General features: G+C 36.6%; 1 protein-coding gene across 1 annotated transcript in view; it reads left to right on the top strand.

The window, feature by feature from the left end:
* Positions 1 to 21,480, top strand: part of LOC311077110 (SR-related and CTD-associated factor 4-like) — a 42,596-nt gene that overhangs the window by 7,621 nt on the left and 13,495 nt on the right. Inside the window, exons 12-16 of the mRNA XM_084138913.1 lie at positions 2,526 to 2,740; positions 2,872 to 2,972; positions 4,990 to 5,103; positions 8,150 to 8,306; positions 8,424 to 8,518. Of these exons, the coding sequence (XP_083995039.1) occupies positions 2,526 to 2,740; positions 2,872 to 2,972; positions 4,990 to 5,103; positions 8,150 to 8,306; positions 8,424 to 8,518 (682 nt within the window). The remainder of the gene's footprint in view (positions 1 to 2,525; positions 2,741 to 2,871; positions 2,973 to 4,989; positions 5,104 to 8,149; positions 8,307 to 8,423; positions 8,519 to 21,480) is intronic.

Consider the following 21,480-nt stretch of genomic DNA (forward strand, 5'->3'; position numbering starts at 1 on the left):
GGCTTAACGGGTCCAAAAACTCAAACAGACCCGGACCCTTCTGTTATTTGAAAGTTGGACCTTGACCCGACTGGACCCGATAGGCAAATTTTATATCTCGAGTCAATTTGCAAAATAATAACTTTGATTGTTTGCCATTTAAACTATAATAATGATTGCTCATTCAGTGCCACGGCCGCTGACGTCAGCATTACTTATTTGCGATCATCTCTGAGCTGAGTCTAGACCAAACATTTTAGATTTATCAAGATGGTTCATTAGGGCTGGGTACCGAGTTCGATACTTTTGGTAGGTACCGACTGAATTGCCTCGATACTATCGAGTATCGAACAATGACTTGTTGTTCGGTACCTGATTTCAATACCTAAGGGGTTAACTCGTCAGTGAGCCAATAAGCACTAAAAACAATAGTTTACGCGGTTACGCCCAGAGACGTGGCTCACGTGAAGTGTGTAAGCGTCCCAACCCCCTAAAGTTGTGGAAAAGATGTATTGCAATAATGACCTACTGAATATACACTGCCTTTCAAAAACCTGTTGGTTAGTCAGAATTGAAAGGATGCATTAAAGTGATCAAAAGTTGACCTTAAAACATGTGTAATGTTACAAAAGATTTCTGTTTCAAATAAATGCTGTTCTTTTGAAATTTTTATTCATCAAAGAATCATGAAAAAAACGATCAGTTTCCAAAATATTAAGCAGAAAACTGTTTGCATATTTATGAAGGATCATGTGACACTGAAGTAATGATTTTGAAAATTCAGCTTTGACATCACAGGAATAAATTAAATTTTTAAATATATTCAAATAAAATAACAGATTTTAAATTGTAATACTATTTCACAATATTACAAGTTTTACGATCAAACAAATTCAGCTTTGGTGAGCATGAGCTCCATGCTCCATGTCCATGGCTAAGGAGCATGAGTCAAACTGAAAAAATAAAACCAAAGTTTTTCTGAGGTAATGTGTTATGTAATCTTGTTAAAATGGATTTCAATTGGTATCGAAAAAAGTATCGTTCAGGAACCGGTATCGAAATCAAGGTATCGGTATCGAAATTTTCATCTCAGATTTTGTTGCTGATTTGAAATATGTTATTTTAATATGAGTGTGCGAGGCTGCAAGCAGTTTTTGAGATTTGATTTTGAAGTTGGTTTGCATTTAATGTTGCACACAATAGGAGCAGGAAAACTCATGATCACTGTGTGCTTGCGTTAACTCCGCCCTCTCTGCTTCTGACGGCTCGGGTCGCTTGTGTTTTTGTTCACCTTATTTCCTGGCTCACACTTTTCTCATCCTAATTTTACAAGTTGCAAGTTACAAAACACACGCACAGCGCTGACCGGCTCTGATCACGGCTGGGTGTTCTCAGATCGACTCGGGTATTACACAATGTTAAACAGACTCGGGACCCGAAGTAATAGATTGGGACCCGACCCGATAATCCCACGTTCGCCAGCTTTGTGGAACGGTACGCGATGCGTTAGTGTACATGTTTTCGACACATACGTTACACGTCACATCCTGACGTCACGTGTCTTTACGGGATCTTTACGGTATGTGTGTGAACACACTCACAGATTCCGGAAAATCACTGGCAGTGTGAATGAACCAAAATCAAACGATCCCGGACCACATTATCCATGTATTTTCCGGAATCTCTGTATGAAAGGGGCTTTAATCACACGCATCTGTCAAAGCACAACAGGGCAAGATGCTGTAAATGCTTATGCTTTTGTTTGAAGAGCTTATAAAGCATGTTTCAGACATCTTGGATCATGTGCCTTTCCTGCAGCAGCTCACTCTGTGTTTTCCATTTGTGTTATGTCCATAGCATTCTGTTATTCACTATTTTAAAGCGATGTGACTGGCTGATGTTGGCAGCGCATAGTCTCGACAATTAGTTGTTTCAGACCTAGTCTTAAAGGGATATTTCACCGCTAGAAAGATAAATGTGTATTTAAATTGTGTCATTTATGTAGTAGAAATGTGACATTATTTTAGAAGTTGGTGCCTTCTAGACTGAGAAAAGCCAGAAAATGTATTTTTGGCTCATGTGGATGAAAGACAACAACTCCCAGAATGCACTTGCTTCGCTGCCCTACGAGGCCACTCCCAAGCCACGCCTACCGGTTACAGAGGGCAGTATCGGAAGAAATGGCACAACTAGGCTACTAGTCGACTCGAAACTGAAAAGACGCCGTTTTATCGTGAGATCCCCCTATGGGTGGGTTGAAGACATGCGGGACGAGCTCCTCCTACTGGCTGGAGTCTCTCGCCTCTGGACAAAAAAGCCTCTGAGTTTTTTTTCCAGACACACAATACAGAAATCTCTCGTCTCAGGGGGACATGAGGGAGGGAAGCACGGTTATTCGAAAATACTACCGGGTTTCTGATACAAAGCTTAATGCTAATCGGTGAAGTATCCCTTTAATGTAAAAAGCTATGCTATTTTATGAAGATAAGCTGATTTGGTGGAATCATTCATATATTCAAAATGTTTCACATGTTGTGTCTCTCCAGGTCTCCACGGAGACGATCGTCTTCACACTCGCGCAGATCGCGGTCCGGTTCCCGTTCCCGCAGAGAGCGCTCGAGGTATCATCGCACACGCTCCCGGTCCAGAGAGCGTCGAGGACGTTCACCACAGCCACGCTCAGAGGAGAAGAGAGACCGGGAGAAAGAGCGAGAGCGGAGACAGAAGGGGTTTCCGCCCATCAAGAAGGAAACTCTCAGCGGTGAGAACGCCAGCATGTGTTACAGCTGTTTCTGGCTACAATTCTTGTAAACATGAAATAGAATATAGATTAATAGCTATCTTTTTTGCACTGATTGTAAATGTTGTCTATTGATTGTCATTGTTCTGCAGTCTGCAGTACTACATTATGGATCGGACAGCTGGACAAAAAGACTCAACAGCAGGACATCATGAGTCTGATGGAGGAGTTCGGGCAGATCGAGTCCATCAATGTATGTATAGATCAGTCATATTGATGTACACTACCGTTTACAAGTTTGGGCTCAGCAAGATTTTTATTTTAAAAGAATTTAATGATTTTATTCAGCAAGGATGAATTAAATTGATCAAATGTGAGAGTAAATACATTTTATAATGTTATAAAATATTTCTGTTTCTAACAAATGCTGTTCTTTTGAACTTTCTATTCGTCAAAGTATCCTGAACAATATTTATCACCGTTTCTTCAAAAATTTTAAGCTGCACAACTGTTTTCAATATTGATAAGAACTTTGTCTTGAGGACCAAATCAACATATTAGAATGATTTCTGAAGGATCATGTGACTATATGTTAAATTGTAGTAATATTTCACAATAATACTGTTTTACTGTATTTTTATCAAATAAATGTAGCCTTGGTGAGCATAAGAGACTTAAAAAAGAGACTAAAAAAAAAATTATAAAAAAGACCCCAACGTTTTTAAGGTAGTTTGAGCAGTTTAAACCATAGCTCTGTGAGTGAAGCATGTTCCCAAAGCGAAGACTGTTTCTAATAGTTGGCAAACGCTTTGAAACAAAAGCCTTGAAATGTAACTTTTTTTTTTCTTCAGGAATATCAATGTAATATATATTTTTGTCCAATACTTTTTTTTTATTTGAATTTTTTATTTTTATTTTGAGGGAATTTTAATGATACTATGCAATAATTATACAATTGTTATGAGCTATTTTTACAATTAAAATTAATATATTTTTTTATTATTTTTCAATAAATGCAATATTTCTTTTAAAATCCATTTTTAAGTGAGAATAGTGCCATCTGGAGGTGTTAAAAAATAAAACTTGTGTAATGTCATGGTGTAACCATTTAGGTTTTGCATATAGAAATATATTTAGGCATTCTAAAAAACTACTGTTTTGTCAAGGTTTAGATATTTTGTGTTAGTTTAGTATCAGATTTTGCATTATGATTACAATAAAACAACATTTTGTTAGAAATGAAACGCATGGGAAACTTTTTAGTTACTCAGTATTTGATTGATAATTTAATAAATCTAACAGAATAAGGAATGGATAGCGATAATTCAAAACAAACATTGCAATTAATTGGCATTTTGTTCAATTTAATTTAATAAATTGTGATAACTTCAGAAAGGAACCACAATTATGAACTAACAGCAAACATAAACTAACATAACAGCAAACACAATCAATTCATTTCTGTGTGTGTGTGTGTGTGTGTGAGCAAGAGAGAGATAGAGGCTTGACATATTTTCAAAATGTGCTGTCTTGCAGTCTTACCAGTTAATATCTGTGTGTGTGTGTGTGTGTGGGTGTCTTTTTGAAGAAGATAACCCCTTCATTGCTGTGTTTTATTGCATCATGGCTGATTTGTTTTTTGTACCACCAAAAGATTTTCTGATTTTCTTTTCCTATGTCTGTCATTTTTGACCATGAAGGTATGAAAATGTATCTACTTCACACATTATGCTAAAATGATAAATTCATTAGGTCTTAAAGTGTTACTTTTTTTTCCAACCCTTTAACATATCTGAATCACGTCCATAATTTGTTTTGTGTGTGTTCACATAGCGTATGCGACAAAAGTCACCAAGTGTCATCCCATTCCGATGAAGCAAAAAATTATATAGCTGGTTTTGGCTACAAATAAGACAGTATCACATGTGAAGAAGGAAGTCCCAGAATGCATTGCACTTTGTTTTATTGTATATGAGACTCAAATATGTCTCTTATAAGGTTCCATTTCAGTTAGGATGTAGTCGTCTATTTAGACAGCACGGCTGCTTACTAGATGTTGGAACAGAGCCTTTATGTAAAGCCTGCAGGTACATTTGCATCTCCTCCACAATGGAAATGTTGCATACAGGAATAGTCAAATGTGACTTGAGTCAAATGTGAAACATGTTTTTTTTATTATTTTTTTTATTTTTTTTATCATTTCCATTGCTTATTTGTGGTTACATTTTCTTAACATAATATTTCAAATGTCTCTTTTTGATCCTGTGCAGATGATTCCTCCCAGAGGTTGTGCCTACATCGTCATGGTGCACAGACAGGACGCCTACACAGCCCTGAACAAACTCAGCAGAGGGGCTGTTAAAGTCAACCAGAAGTCCATTAAGGTACCGTGACCAACCTTTTCTTGTCCTTGGGTTAAAATGTCCCTTGTCAGGGTTATTATTACTGATTATATGACTCGCTTGAATACATTTAGCACATGCTTTTATCCAAACCAGGAACATAACAAGCCGGTCATCACAGAACCAACAGTATACAATAGCCGCTTTCCGACCAAGTAGTTACAGGAACTTAGTTATAGGAACTGTCCACTTCTAAACAGTTCTAAGAACTACTCTCCCCCAAACTCAGTTTTGCTGTTTGCGTTCGCACTGGCCAAGTGGCCACAGGAACTGGTAGGAGGGGTAAGGGAGTGACGCAAGCACGGTGACTTTTATTTTGACGGCGCGACGGACCTTTATTTTGACGGCGCTGAGAACGCCAGAGCAAACAATGCTCGCATTCTCTGTGTTTATTAGTTAGCGATCTGTCCAACAGTACTGTTATATTATATTAGATAGAACTGTTATAGAAAGTAGACAGTATATGAAAACAAGGTTATTAGCCTATGCCGTGTGGTTGATGTCCAGTGTTGCTAGCTGGGCAGATAAACATAATCATGTTTGACTTGGTCCTCTCAAAGTTGCGTTGGATTTTCTCTTCAGCATAAAGGTTTAGAGACCCATCTATCACTGTTTTCCATGTTTGTATAGTTAGTTTATGGAGTAAATATATAGGCTATAATCTGTGTGTTTACATTCTAGCTGTTTTAAAAATGGCTGGTGTTCTGCGTGCGTTCGGTCAATCAGCGTACACTAACGTCACGGGTAGTTCCTATAGTGCTGGTTTAGACCCTACTCTGAAGTAGGACCTAAATTAGTTCCTCCAAATGGAGTTCCTAGAACTAAAATCGTTCCTAGTCCCTGCGGTGCGAACACGCCGACATCCGGGTACTTTAGCCAATAGTTCTAGGAACTGTGAAAAGGTTCCTCCGGTCGGAAAGCGGCTAATGCCAGGTTTATTAAAGAGGTCATATTATGCCAATTTACAAAGCCTTGATTTTGTTTTTGGGCTCTACTAGAATAGCTTTTCATGCTTGAATGTTCAAAAAACGTATAATTTTCCCAATATTCTCTCCATTGTAGTTGCTCCTCTCTTCTCAGTCTTTCAGTAATGCTCTGTTTAGTTCCTGTCTCTGTTAAGCCCCTCCTTCTGAAAAGCACAATGAGCTCTGATTGGTCAGCTTAACCAGTGTGTTGTGATTGGTCAAACATCTCGAGCATGTTTGGGAAATGTCCCGCCCCTTGCCGTAACCTCTAATTTCAACACTGGGGCTGGGCAAAAAAATATTTTTCTATTAATTGTTTTTAAAATGTGGTCGATTCGATATCGATTCTCAAAAGCCATGAATCGATTTTTTCCCATATTTATTTCCGCAAATATTAAACATAATATCTGATTGATGTTAATCTTATTTGTAGTCTTGTCCACTAGATGTCATCCTCTTATTTACCTTGCGTGATGTTACAGCGGGGACCCTGTCCCTGCATGGTCACCAAAGTTTATCATTTGCAGCGTTTTCAAGCCTTTGCCAATTTAAGCATTCAAGCGCAAGAGAAACACACCCAGAGCACACACAGCTGCTCAGACAGCATGCAAATAATATTATGAATTATTTCACGCCTCCCTGCACTTAAACAGACAAATTCACACAAATTTATCTCAAAATGCGAGTATCCAAGTAAACATAGTCGGTTATGGCTGAAGTAACCAGTAGAGAAAGAACACGTGCATATGTGTAATTATTGGATTTGTGCATTAGTCTTAAAGCGACAGCAACCTAATATTCCTGCAGCAGTCTGTGTTTTAATGTTAATCAAACTACAAAAGACAAAGAGAAATTCACTCCCTGCTCTTCACTGAATATCTTTTGTGTATCTTTAAAAAGGATTAACCTTTATTTAATTTGTATTGTTACGATTATATGCAGTGTTATTTTACATTTGATTACTTCATTAAATTTCTGTACCTGAAAACTACTGTTAAACCTACCTAAAAAACTGATTATTTCATTTGTGTCTTTGTTCTATTGTGTTTATTTATTTGTGCTATTGCTTAAGTTTAATTATTGGTTCTTTTTTTATTTTTATTAATGACTGTTTACTTGTCTTTAATAATCTTTGAAATGTATATTAGTTAGTAGTTTTAGCTGTGGTATTGAAAAATGGAATCGAGAATTGATAAATTTCACTGCTATCTAAAATATTGGGTGTCATAACCTTATTTATCACAATACAAGGATACATAGGTCAAAAACAATAACTATTTTATTCATTTATTACTATTTTTGTGGTGGGGCCAGTGAAAATTGAGTCATTGAATCGAATTGAGATTCTCAGCCCTATTCAACACACTACTAACTCACTCAAGCAGGCCCCGCCCCTTTATTTTGCATATGCCTTGGCTGTGAATATAATAGAGGAATATTGTGTTCATTCCTGGAAGAAAACTCAAGACTACAATGGAGGCTTTTCAGGGAGTTCAGAAACAGTGACACTGATATAGAGAATAACTCCCGCTGGAGGGACTTTGTGCTTTAAAACTCTGCAGAGCTTTTTCAGGCTCAAACGGCAACATTACACACTAAAGAAAGATAAACATGGAAAAAAACAAAAAACATAATGGGTCCTCTTTAAACAAAAGGTAGATTAGAAAACAATACATAATTCTGAATGCTTGATTCTGGCATTCGGTGGCTGAATATATTTTGTATAATTGACCGTTGCTTTAGACATTGATTTCCTAGTACCTAGCTTTGCTAGTTGTATATGTCTCTTGCATCACTCTGCACTCTTCTTCTCACATAATTAATTTATTGGGTAAGTAAGAAATACATTTTTCTAATGATTGTCATTTTACATGAATGGACTTCCAAATGCACAAGTCCATTCTTTACATGACAACCATGCAATAGTCTTTGCGTTTGTTGTTAGAATACTTGCGTTACTTTGATTGATTGTCCCAGATCTCATGGTTGAACGTGTAGTAGCACCACATGCTTGTTTTGAATCTATGTGTGGGCAAGTTGTTTGACTTGTTGTCCTTGATCAGATCGCATGGGCATTGAATAAGGGCATAAAGACGGACCTGAAGAAGTACTGGGACGTGGAGCGGGGCGTCACTTATGTGCCCTGGGAAAAAGTCAAACCCGATGGTATCCTGAATCTTCAAGAAGGAGGCATGCTTGACTCGGAAACACTCAAATCAGGTAAACGCCGACAAACGGCCTTTCTTTACATTCTTCTAGTACCTTGCCTAATTTCAAAAGGCATAACGTGAATGTATGTGACTTTTGTTTTTAAAATGACTTTAATTTGATCTTTAGAGTGGAGAAGTGCTGTGTCCAAACTGGTTGTGCCAGTAAGAGAGGGACCTGAAGGAAAACAGGAAGATGGAGCTGCACTACCAGCGGTATCACAGGTAAAATATGAGGGGTTTCCTACAGAACTCCTCAAGGGTGTTAGGTGTCTCGTTCAACTTTTCTGCTCTCGTTTTGTCACGTCTTCGGCATATAGTAGGCAAACAGTGTTTCTGTGTCATTTGCTTTGCACTGACGGTTTACTGGTGCATGGTTGCCATCATATCTGGCAAATGAAGAGCCATAGAGCTCAGAATAAAGCAAGGTTAGTGTCATGACTGTCTAGTTTTCTTTCCGTGTTTCAGCAACATCGCTTTCAATGACAGTTTTTGTCAAAACACAAGATCAGTGTCCCACTACTGCACTATAGTAGAGCTGATTTTGCATAAATGTGTTTCTGTATTGAGCCAATCAATGATGGTTGACATGTTGCAAACACTCTCCTCTAAATCTGCCATATGTGTTTTAGATGGACCAGGTTGCTTTTTAAGAAACTTTTGAAGACTTTTCACACTAGGGCTGCCCCCTAATGGTCGACTACATTTTATTCAGTTGGTTAATCGCAGGAAGAAGAAAAAACCTCCTCTGGAATTGGAGAAGTCACGCAGTGACAGATCGTTGACACTGCTGGTCCATGCGGTAATATGTCGGGGTCGGGCAGAAAATCCAAAGTGAGGGATCATTTTGAGACGGTAAAGAAGCAAACGTTTGCCTACCATTAAATGATCTCAAACGGTCTAACTTTAGCCACACATGGGCACTCGTTCTAACATTAACGTACGCTATTATTAGGCGCGTATCCAAGTGTTTGTGCAGAGTGCGGAAGCTAAATTGGACAAATAAATGGACAAACTTGTTCCTTTTTCTCATAATATGAAGAAAAATAGTGACTGGTATCTGCTATATGTTTTATTGATTCGTTTTATATATTTTATTTATTCATTTTATATATTGTATATTTATTTGGTTTGTGTTCTGACATGAGTTTTCATTCGATATTGAGGCTACTTGTCCGTCGGCCTGATATTTCTCTCATACGTGTGTTAGTTTGCTTTATTTATTAGTTTGTTTGTCATTTATCTTTATGTCCTACATTTTAAAAGTATTTAATTTAAGATAAGGGTGTTATTATTATAGGTTATTTATTTTGTTTGCGTTCTGATCTCAGAGAAGTTCATGCGATGTTTGCCGATGTTGGCGCGGGAAGCTTTATGCACGCGCTTAAATTTATATTTTAAATGCCAAACTAATCGACTAATGGCTTAAATGAATGACTAACTGTCGACTAGGCAAATCTTTAGTCGGGGGCAGTCCTACTTCATACTAGGAGTTAGAGCTGCACGATTAATCGTTAAAAGATTGCGAACTTGATTCAAACTCGCATGCGATCTTATTCCTAAATAACAACGATTCAGCTATGTCTATTAAACATTTGTCAAGTACGATCACAGTAAATCTGTGTCTGTGCTGCCGCTGAGCCAGAGAGAGCAGGCGTCACGTATAGGTATGAAAAAGCGCCACAAACACATCATAGGGTTATTTCTTTTATGATCATTTAATTTCACAGAAGTACTGGGATAAAAGTTTATAGTTAGGAAATAAACACTGATGTCTACGTTAGTGATTAAAATAGATTTTTTTGAAAGTTAACTAGACTCTTCAAATATAGTGTGAATTACACCAGTAGGTGGCGACAAGTAACTTAAACAATGTATTTGTCATTGAATCATTCAAACCGATTTAAAAAAAAAAAAATCATTCAAATGAACAAAATATTTTTTAAATATACTGCAGCAATTAACATTTCATCAGAACCTCTAGTAAATAATGTGTTTTTGTTTTGTTTAGTTGTCTATTCAGAATCGCTGGAGAATTGTGATCTCTATTGTGATTCTCAATTTATCGCGCAGCTCCACTAGGAGTGTAACGGTACACAAACATGATGGTTCAGTACGTACATTGGTTTTGATGTCATGGTTTGGTGTCAGTACAGCAGGGTGAAAAATAAACATGTTTTTTATTATTATTAAACGGTTGTTTTACTGTACGTACCTCGGCTTTGTAGTCACGATTCAATATGTTTTCAGTACAGCGGGGGGGAAAACAAACCATGTTTTTTTATTTTTTTATTATTATTAAACAGTGGTTTACAGAACAAAGTATGTATGTTCATAAAGTCTTGTCAATATTGCTGCAACCAACAGCAACATACACTGCAGTTTTATGTTGCTGTCGTAATTGGGGGAAGAGATTTGAAGTGCTTAGAGTTTTGGATGAGAAATGGATTTCGCTCTCGTTTATGGAAGTCTGCAAAGATAAACCTAGACTCGCTTGCTGTCCGAATAATCCTTTGTGAAATGGCAATACTTGTGTGAATTTGTTACATTTACAGGTAAGTGTACAACCGTAAGATGTAAGTTGTGTGCTCAGGAAAGCGCATCTTAAACGCATTAAACAATACACTCATATGACCGTAAGGCAAGCCACTAAGCACTTAAGTGTTTGCAACATCAAAGTATATCGATATAAAATATATTGTCCCTTCCTGGGGGGGGACTCAAGAGTTTGAACACACAGAGGAGTTTTGCACGTGCAGTAGTTAAAACAACACTGTGTACACATGCGTACCAAACTTTAGACTCGTACTGAATGTGTACCGTTCCACTCCTACTTCATACTCTATTGAAGTTCTTTGATGTGGATTACAAATGTTTTTTTACTTGGATTGCTGCTTAAAGATGCACCAGAAGACTATACTCGAGATCAAAAACTCACAATTTTTAGTAAACGTAATTTTCCGACTTTATATTTGACCCAAAAGTTTGACTATTTGCAAGATGAGGACGGTGTCAGTGAGCAATATAGTAGCTCTAAACAGAAATAATGACATGCGCAAGCACAAAGAGACTGCATTATTAATTTTTTGTCTTTTCTCAACTGGTTTCTTGTGATCTTGACAATTTCTTGGCAAAAAGCATTAAGTATTACAGTAATGCATGGCCTCCAGTTATCTAAACGACTATCATTCTTGCACAGTTAGCATAAAATATTTTCTGCATATTTTCATTTCCATTGTTTAGTTACTATAAGAAGTGCCTTATAAATAAATGAACTTCAGCATTAGATGGATTTCTATTTTTATAGCATTTCAGCAAGAACAATTCGGTACACGGGGTGTTTCTGTTCAGGTGGCTGAAGAGTCTGGCCAATAGCAACTGTTAACATAGTTTACTGTTCTGTGCTGTATCTACAAGTGACGTTCACTGGCACCTCACATGCTTGACCTCCATAACACACTGAAGCTCAGAGGTGTCCAGGAACCAGGGGTTTAGGAGTCACTTTAAAGAGAAGCCAGACTTTTTGTGCATCACTGGTGGATTTAGACAGAAGGCGGAAGAACAAATGCTGGGAAAACCAAAAGAGGACAACAGGTGGGTTCAGGGAATGCAAGGAGACTCAATCATAGGCAGTCGTCTTAATGATATTACAATACCATTCTGTTTATTGTAAAAAGAAAACTTAATGAGAGTTTGCGTGTAGAATAAGGTGTTTCCAGCTGGTGAATTAGTTATTGTAAACAATGTATAGGTGGAAATTGTGTGTATAATAGTATAATTTTAAATAGTTTTTATCATTGTAAAAATGCATCTAACTTTTAATACAAGCTACATGACAAAACAATGTGCCACACTGAAGCTTCTTCGGTAGTTTTTTGTTAGTAATGTGTGAAATATTAAAAGCTAAAAAAAAAAAAAAAACCTCCAAAAACGGTACAACAAACTTCATTACTTGTTTGTGTGAGAGTTTTGAGGAAATTAAGAAAAGGGAACATGTACATACGGGCAAAAACACCTCTGAAAAGGGTACATTTAAAACAATCTGTAGTCTCTGTGCTTTAAAGTATCTTGTCACCATTTCACCGAGTTGTTAACCATTGAATCCAGTTCAGCCAGTGAGTGAGTTGTCTGACAGATTCAGTGATTCACAAACTGATATTGACTGATTCATTAAACTGACCTACAATTATTACTTCTCAAATCGAATATTTGTCCTGATTAGACTCGACTGAACAAGAGTAAACTCAGCTCGAAGATAATCTTGGTTTCAACTCACAATGGATCAAGTCAAAATCCAAGACTTGTCATGGCAATTGTCATGAGTTAACGAGAAGAAATATGTTCATGTGACTTAATGGGGGCTATCATGTTTACAGTGAATAAAATGTTGTATAAATCAGGCCAATGACATTCTGGGACAGTACAAGAATATAGATGGGAGTAAAACTGTTAAGTTGTGTGTAAGTGCTGCAGAAGTGGATTGGTACAGGGGGAAAAATCACTAATAAAACACTTAAATGTGTAGTTTAGATGTTTTCTCTCCACTAGTCTGAAAGAAGACCTTATGGAAGCAAAATAGTCTATGAAAAAACTATGGTTTTGCCTGTACCGTCTTGACTTAATCGTTAGAAGAAGCCTTCGGTACTGAAAAACCACATCTCAGATTGGTACTCTACTGCCTTGTTACTGAGAAACGTAGTTTAACTATTAACTTCGAAACTTCTGCTGCTCAACAGTGGTAAAGTGACCCAATGGTTTTCCACTGGTAACTTCTGTCTGGTGTGTGGCTTTCAAATAAGTTAAATGCACACTTTCTATAGACATTATGCTATAGTTTAAAAATAGTTTGGTTAGTAAAAATAAACATTCGTTTAAACCAGTGGCTCTCATTTCTAATCCGACAGCACCTCACATTTTGTATGTCTTGTTTTATCTAACATCAGTTCATGGAGCTTTTGGTGATTTTTAAATCGGTTGTTAAATAAGGCAAACGTACCAAATGTGTAGATAATGTCCATAAATTCATCAAACAGTCCAGGAGAGCTCTGTTCAAACTAACGACTGTGCATATTAAATTACGCGTCGGTGAATGTTGTGAGAGTGAAATCATCAATATTCTCCAGTGGACTCTCAAAGGTGGTGCTGGATTTGGGATCTCCTCTTGCTTTGCGGTTCTCCATGAAGAACTCCAGTGGGAAGGTAAACGGTCATTGACTCCAGGACAGTAGTTGATAGCTGATTCCAGGGCCATGAACTTCTCTCAACCACATACACATGGAAAGGTAATGGCTTGATGCCAGGTTGAATGAAGTTTCACAGTTCTAATCCAGTTTAGTGAAATGATTGGATTTTTTTCCATGCTTGAAGATGGCGAAGCATTACATGCGTTGCAGCTTCAAATCACGTTTTCATTGTTCAGCCAGTCGGATTCAAATCCGAGTATGAAATGCGGCAGCAATGACACATGTAGATCGGCGAGATGAGGCCTTATTTCTGCGGATGCATCGCAGCGATGGCCTCGTAAACCTGCGGACTGAGTCTTTCATGATACAGCATCACCAAATGGTGATTGGTCGGAATCGGCTGGAATCATTTTGGTCGAGCAACCAGGATATTCTGGACCGTCTGCTCTCTTTCCTCGAAGGAACCAGAGATTTGGTAAGGTGACATTTTCTTTTACTCCGGTTCAACCGCTGATTTTAGGCCACGCTTAATGGCCTTTTTTTTTTTTTTTTTTTGCTATTCATACTCCCTACACAAAATATGACTTTGTGCTGAATTTTAACATGCACTAAAAATGCTGAGTTGGACAAACCCAACCATTGGTTTCAACTTATTAAAGTTTGAAACCTAATGGTTCACTCAAAAAAATGAACTAGGAAGGTTGTGCACTTTACATAATATATTTATGTTTAGTTTACTTATAATAATTGTGTTTGTTGACTTGAAATGTTTTTTTCTATTAAGGTCCACGTAATTATGTCTCAACTTAACAGTACAAAATCCTAACGTGTTGTCTAAACACAAACCATTTATGTCAAGTAAAAATTTCTTACATCCAGAAGGTGGCAGTATAGTGCGACGCCAACTGCCATTTTGCCCTAACTTAATTTGATTGTGTTCAATCTGCTTAATATGTAAAATTTAAGTTTACTTAATCCGTTTGTGTTGGATTACATGAATGATTTGTGTTGCTTTGCATATGGTTGAATTAAGGTTAAAAATTAAGTGTTATTTTATGTTTTTTTGAGAAAATGAGAAAAGGGAAGACTTGATAGTGTGTAATTGTGTTTAATGTTCAATTACATTCGAATTATTAGAACCATTTAAATTACAGTGGGTTACCATTGTGGAGAAGTGTGGAGCATTTTGTTTGGCTGTGGACTGATATGGTTAATTTTAACTGCTTTGGTTGAAGGAGCATGTAAATCTTAGCATTTAAGATGCTAATATGTGCTACTGTTAGCAAATAGCTAGCTATAGTCTATCAATTTAATTATGTGTCACTAAAATAAATGAAATATTAATGGATGAATGAAAATAACAAACACATAAGTTGAATGCAAATTAAGTAAATTAGTTGGTCCAAAACATTGCAAATTAGTTGGGCTGACACTATTAAATTAAGCTGTGTCCAACCATAGTAAATAAGTTGAATCAACCTTAATAAATTAAGTTGACCCAATGTAAGTACATTAAATTGGAATAACAGAATTGCATAATGCTGAAATGAAGCAAGTTAATCATGTGGAAATCATTTCCATGATTTTATGTTCATTCAAAGAGTAATTTTTTTGAGTGTTGGGTTTATCCATATTTGACCTAAACTTGGGTTGAAACAACCCACAATTTTTTTTTTTTTTTTTTTTTTGGTGGCTAAAATGACAGACCTTTCCTATGCCAATCTATTCAAAGAGTTTAGTCTTAAAGGGTTAGTTCACCCAAAAATGAAAATTCTTGTCAATAATTACAGACCTCCATGTTGTTCCAAACCTGTAAGACTTTCATTCATCTTCGGAAAACAAATGAAGATCTTTTTGATCAAATCTGAGAGCTTTGTGTCCCTCCATTGACAGCTACGCACATATAAACATTCATCAACTCACATGTCAGTTGTGGTAAACAGAAGCTTAAGCATGTTCGCTTGATGTGCAAGAACCAATGAGGTTCCTTCTTGTTTCGCAGCACGTTTGAGCTTCTGTTTGTTTGGTGATCAATGTTTATATGTGGATAAAAGCCTAAATTCAATCTGTTCTTCAGATTTTGGACTAAACCGCTCAATTCATATGGATTAGTTTTACAAACTCTTTATGAAACTTTTTGAAGCGTCAAGGTGGTAGTGCATAGACTATCAATGGAGGAACAGAAATCTTACAGATTTCTTCAAAAAGATCTTCATTTGTGTTTCCGAAGGTAACCTAACGTCTTACGGGTTTGGAACGACATGAGTAATTAATGACATAATTTTCATTATTGTGTGAACTAACCCTTTAACTTTTATTAGCTGACGAATTCAAAAGCAGCAAGTGTCAAATTAACAGCATGGTGTAAGTCTAGACTGTGTTCGGAATAAGATTCTAGCAGAACTGCATACTGTGCAATATATTTGTACTGCCTACTATTAATTTTTAGTTTATTTTATATTTTTGTAGTATGTGAAAAGCAATATGCTTTGATAAACCTTGCATGTTATATTGTCTTAAAATATGTTGTCACTGGCAGCCCAATAAAAATAGGATACAAGAAAGAGATGGTTGATCACAGTTGACTTTGCGTCCTGGAATACAGTAGTCCATGATACTGCGTGGTTTGGTTGTATAGTGCATGTTGACTTAATTTATCTTCATATTGAAAATTTGCGCAGTATGCATCCTGCAAATATTCTCATAAAATAATTTGGGTTCAATGAAGAAGTCATGAGGCCTTTCAATACACTGATTTTACCATAGGTAATGCATGCAAAGCAACATTTCTATAAAATGCATCCAATGAAATGTTTAACTATAAAACTTTTTTTATACTCTTCTTGACACATCTAATTTGACCGCAGATTCATTCTGTTCTATATATTAAAAATATATATTTTTTATTTTATTTTTATTTACATTTTTGCCATACACAGTGGCCCTAAAAAGGATTTGGACACTTGCACACAAAGAGGTTCGAATTTCATTGATTTCGAAGAAAGAAAAAATAAATAAAAAATAAAACCTTACTCATTATTTTATCATGGGAAAGGCATGCGATTACAACCCAAAATCCAGATTTTTTTTTTTTGACTTTTTGTAAAATGCCATAGAATCAAGAATTTGATTTGACAAATCTGTGATTTGTTAATTCTCTTTAACTGACAAAGGTACAAAGAAAAAGATTTTCAAAGTTGATGGCTGCAACACACTCCAAAAGAGTTGGTACTGAGGCAAAATAAAAAATGAAAAACGTATAGAATATCAAAGTTAAACTCTTTTGAAAGTCAGGTGTATTTTGGTAATAGTTGAGGATTTCACGATTGAGTGTAAGAGGAGCATCTCAGTCTCTGCAAGAAAAGATGGATGATGGTTCAAAACTGTGTGCCAAATATCATGAGAGCATTGTCAAACAATTCAAAAATCACATTTCTCAATGCAAGATTGCAAAGAATCTGTCTTTCCCCTTCTACCATACATAATATTGTGAAAAGATTCAGCGAATCCAGAGAAATCTCAGTCCATGAGGGGCAAGGCAGGAGACCTGTGTTGGATGAGCGGGACCTTTAAGCCCTCAGGCGGCATTGCACGAGAAACCATCATGCGACTGTGTTGAATACAGCCACATGTGCTCGGGAGTACCCTGGGAAACCGTTTTCACTCAACACAGTCTGACGCTGCTTCAAGAAATGCAACTCCAATCTCTGTTATGCAAGGAGAAATCCCATCTGTTCAATGCAACGTTTTCACACCGAGCTCATCTCAGATGATCTAAAACAGTGGAAAGTGCTTCCAAAAAAAAAAATGACATTGAGTTCTCAGTCCCAAAGACGAAAAGGACATCCAGCTTTCATCGGTGACGGGTGCAAAGGCAAACATCTGTCATGGTGTGGAAAGCATCAGTGTGAACGGTATGGGTGACTTGCATTTGTGTGACGGTAACACTGACATGAAGGCGTATATTGGGATTGTACAGAGACATTTAATGGCATCAAGATGACATCTTTCCTGCGAAGCAAGACTATGCCGGGCCTCATTCTGCACACGATAAAACAGTGGTTTCTAGACACTCTACTACACGTAGAAGGGATGTACTTGACTGCCTGCGTTCCAGATCTGTCTCAGGTTTGACATTTAAGGAACACACCGACTTTTTGGGACTTTAGCTTATTCACCGTATTCCCCAGAGTTAGATAAGTTCATACATACCCTTCTCATCTCCGTGCGTGCCGTAACTCTATCTGACGCACCCACCGCTAGCATAGCTTAGCACAAAGACTGGAGGTAAACGGCTCCAGCTAGCATACTGCTCCCAATAAGTGACAAAATAACGCCAACATTTTCCTATTTACATGTTGTGATTTGTATAGTCACAGCGTGTACAAATAACAAGGTCACATGAGACACAACCATCTTCTAACCGTATACATACTGGGAACTATATTCTCAGAAGGTGAAGCACTGCTACTTCTGCGGAGTGATTTACTCCAACTCTGAGCGAACTCTCTAAATAGGAAAATGTTGGCGTTATTTTGTCACTTATTGGGAGTATGCTAGCTGGAGCCATTTACCTCCAGTCTTTGTGCTAAGCTATGCTAGTGGTGGGTGCGTCAGACAGAGTTACGGCACGCACGGAGATGAGAAGTGTATGTATAAACTTATCTAACTCTGGGGGATAAGGTGAATAAGCTAAAGTCCCAAAAAGTAGGCGTGTTCCTTTAACATCCGCCAAATGCGGATGTATTTCGGCATACATGTATGCTGAAATATTTAATGGTCACTCCTACTAGCAGCTTTGGTGGGCTGAATTTTATAAATTATATTTACATTTTTCACTTTTAAAAAGGCCTATGAAATAATAAACTATATGTGTTGTCAAAAATATTACTTTTTTTAATACCTATCTATACTGAATTATCTGAAACACTTCCAATACTCATTTTCCACAGAATAGATACATGAGACCAGCTGCGCTTTCTCTTTCTCATCTTGACACACAAACCTGCCTCTACTCACTCATTTGTTTTATTTGCTCCGAGTGAATATGGTTGCTGTTACAGCGTGAAGTTTGGCATTGGATTGCGCATAATTTTACTCCTTCCCGCAGATTTTGTGCTCACACACATAAATCCGCCTCTCAGTACTAAATTGAGTTCATTTTCGCTGCTTATTGTGCTTAAACAGGCAAATACACACAAAACGCAGATGCTGGTGAGTATTCATGTAAACCCTGTCAGTTATATTTTAGTAAACATAAACAGTTTAGAAAGAAAACGCATGTGTAACAGTATAATGGATCAGGTCTTAAAGTGACAGCAGCCTAATATACCTGCTGCAAAATTATGAGATAATTTCAAAAATATCTATATAGTTTTCCCTCATGGTATCTATGTCAAAATTGTGGCCAGTGAAAATGGTGAGTGACTAGTAACTTTGGAAAAGGAAAGGTGATGTGACCCAGTGGTAAACATGCCTCTGCCCCAACTTTTTTGGAGTGTGTTGCAGCCATCAAAATCAAAATTTCCTTATGTTTACTAAATGTACTTAAAGGGATATTTCACCGCTAGAAAGATAAATGTGTATTTAAATTGGGTCATTTATGTAGTAGAAATGTGAAATTATTTTAGAAGTTGGTGCCTTCTAAACTGAGAAAAGCCAGAAAATGTATTTTTGGCTCATGTGGATGAAAGACAACAACTCCCAGAATGCACTTGCTTCGCTGCCCTACGAGGCCACTCCCAAGCCACGCCTACCGGTTACAGAGGACAGTATCGGAAGAAATGATACAGCTAGGCTACTAGTCGACTCGAGACTGAAAAGACGCCGTTTTATCGTGAGATCCCCCTATGGGCGGGTTGAAGACATGCGGGACGAGCTCCTCCTACTGGCTGGAGTCTCTCACCTCTGGACAACAAAGCCTCTGATGAGATGATGCTAAATGACGATTTTTGCGTCACCTGAGTTTTTTTTCCAGACACACAATACAGAAATCTCTCGTCTCAGGGGGACATGAGGGAGGGAAGCACGGTTATTCGAAAATACTACCGGGTTTCTACTGATACAAAGCTTAATGCTAATCGGTGAAGTATACCTTTAAGTTGATCAGTGAAAACTTTGAAAATCTTTTCTTTGACCTTTTGTCAGTTAAATAAAGGTTAAAGAAAGTTAACAAATCACAGATTCTTGATTTTATAAAATGTCCCAAATTGCACTTGGGGGTTGTAAATATTTAATGCTAATAAACTATTTATATGCATTTAAGACATCTAATTTGACAGCAGATTTATTCTGTTCTATGTGATTTTATCTATGCGTTTATTTATTTAATCAATGCGTTATTTATTTATATTCTTTTTTTTTTTTCTTTTTTTTTTTTACAGTGGCCTAAATAGGATTTTGGCACTTCAGTCACACATACAAATTTCTGAATTTCATTGCATTAGGTAAATTAGGTAAACCAGCAAACAAATGATGCATTAGCTTTTCCCACTTTTCTGAGACACATTTTATAAATTAATTTTATTCAACTTTCAAAGTTTGCGTAGTATCCTTGCAGAATAACAGCCAGCATGGTTCTTCACAAAGTTTGATAACCAGGAAGTGTGCAAGACTTTTTTTTATTTAAATAAAAACCATGCGTTTTGATATTTTGTTATGATGCAAATACATTTATACATACAATTTTAGTTTGTGTCCAAATACTTTTGGGGCCACACTCTGTTTTTCACAGAAATAAGGTGAACAACTGCGATTAATAACAAGATTAACATATTTTAATCATTTGGCAGTCCTTAAGTAGCAACAACAGCAGCATATGACTAAAGGACAATAATCAATGAATATTTAATTATTTAATAAATTGAAATAAAGTGCTTTCTAATTGTATCTATGATTGCCTGGCAACTTAATACAGTATTAATATTCATTTCTGTATTTCTTAAATGTTACTCATACAGTCAATATTCAGAATATGAACTAGTTTAATCTGTCATGGTGTTGATCACCTCAGATGTCACTTGCATCTTTTTTACTCGTCGTCATCTTTATAGAAAAAAGTAAAAATTGTGTTCACAAATACACTCTTTAATTGGAAATCTGTGCAATTATTGTAATCAGCAGCATGTCACAGTTTAAAAGAACAAACACATCTGTATTTTATTTGTATTTTTTTGTATTATTGAGGACACTTTTAAACGCTGAAGTCCGTTAAATGTTTGGATCCAACACTTTTACTGCCATTTCAAATGTAAATATCTTTCCTCTGCTCTGGAAGAAACCACATTGACAGTCATTCACTTCATTATACTGTTATGGCTTGTTAGTTATTCATAGTTGCTCCTAAATGACTGATCAAAACTCCCCTTCATCTGCCCTGATGTCTTCACATGTCAAAAACCATTTGATGTAAAAAAAAAAAAAGAAAAAAAAGAAATCCTGTTGTTTTTACAAAAACCAAAACTTGACAGCTGTCCCCAGGGAAAAATAAATATACCAAAACGTTTTTGAAATACATTTATTTTATGCTAAGTATACTACAAATACTTTTACATATTTATTTACTTAATATGTGACCCTGGATCACAAAACCAGTCACAAGTCGCATTTGTGGCAACAGCCAATACATTGTATGGGTCAAAATTATAGATTTTTCTTTTATGTCAAAAATCATTAGGATATTAAGTAAAGATCATGTTCCATGAAGATATTTTGTAAATTTCCTACCGTAAATATATAAAACATTTATTTGTGTGAGTGAATGCAGCACAATCGTGAACATAAATGGACATCTTTAAAGACAATTTTCTCAAAGGTTTGATTTTTTTTTTTTTTTTTGCACCCTCAGATTCCAGATTTTCAAATAGTTGTATCTCGGCCAAAATGTCCTATCCTAACAAACCATACATCAATGAAAAGCTTATTTATTCAGCTTTCATGTGACGTATACATCTCAGTTTCAAAAAATGTACCCATGTGACTGGTTTTGTGGTCCAGGGTCACATA

This window comes from Abramis brama (genome assembly GCF_963993115.1).
Source record: "Abramis brama genome assembly, contig: SCAFFOLD_57, whole genome shotgun sequence".
NCBI lineage: Eukaryota > Metazoa > Chordata > Actinopteri > Cypriniformes > Leuciscidae > Abramis > Abramis brama.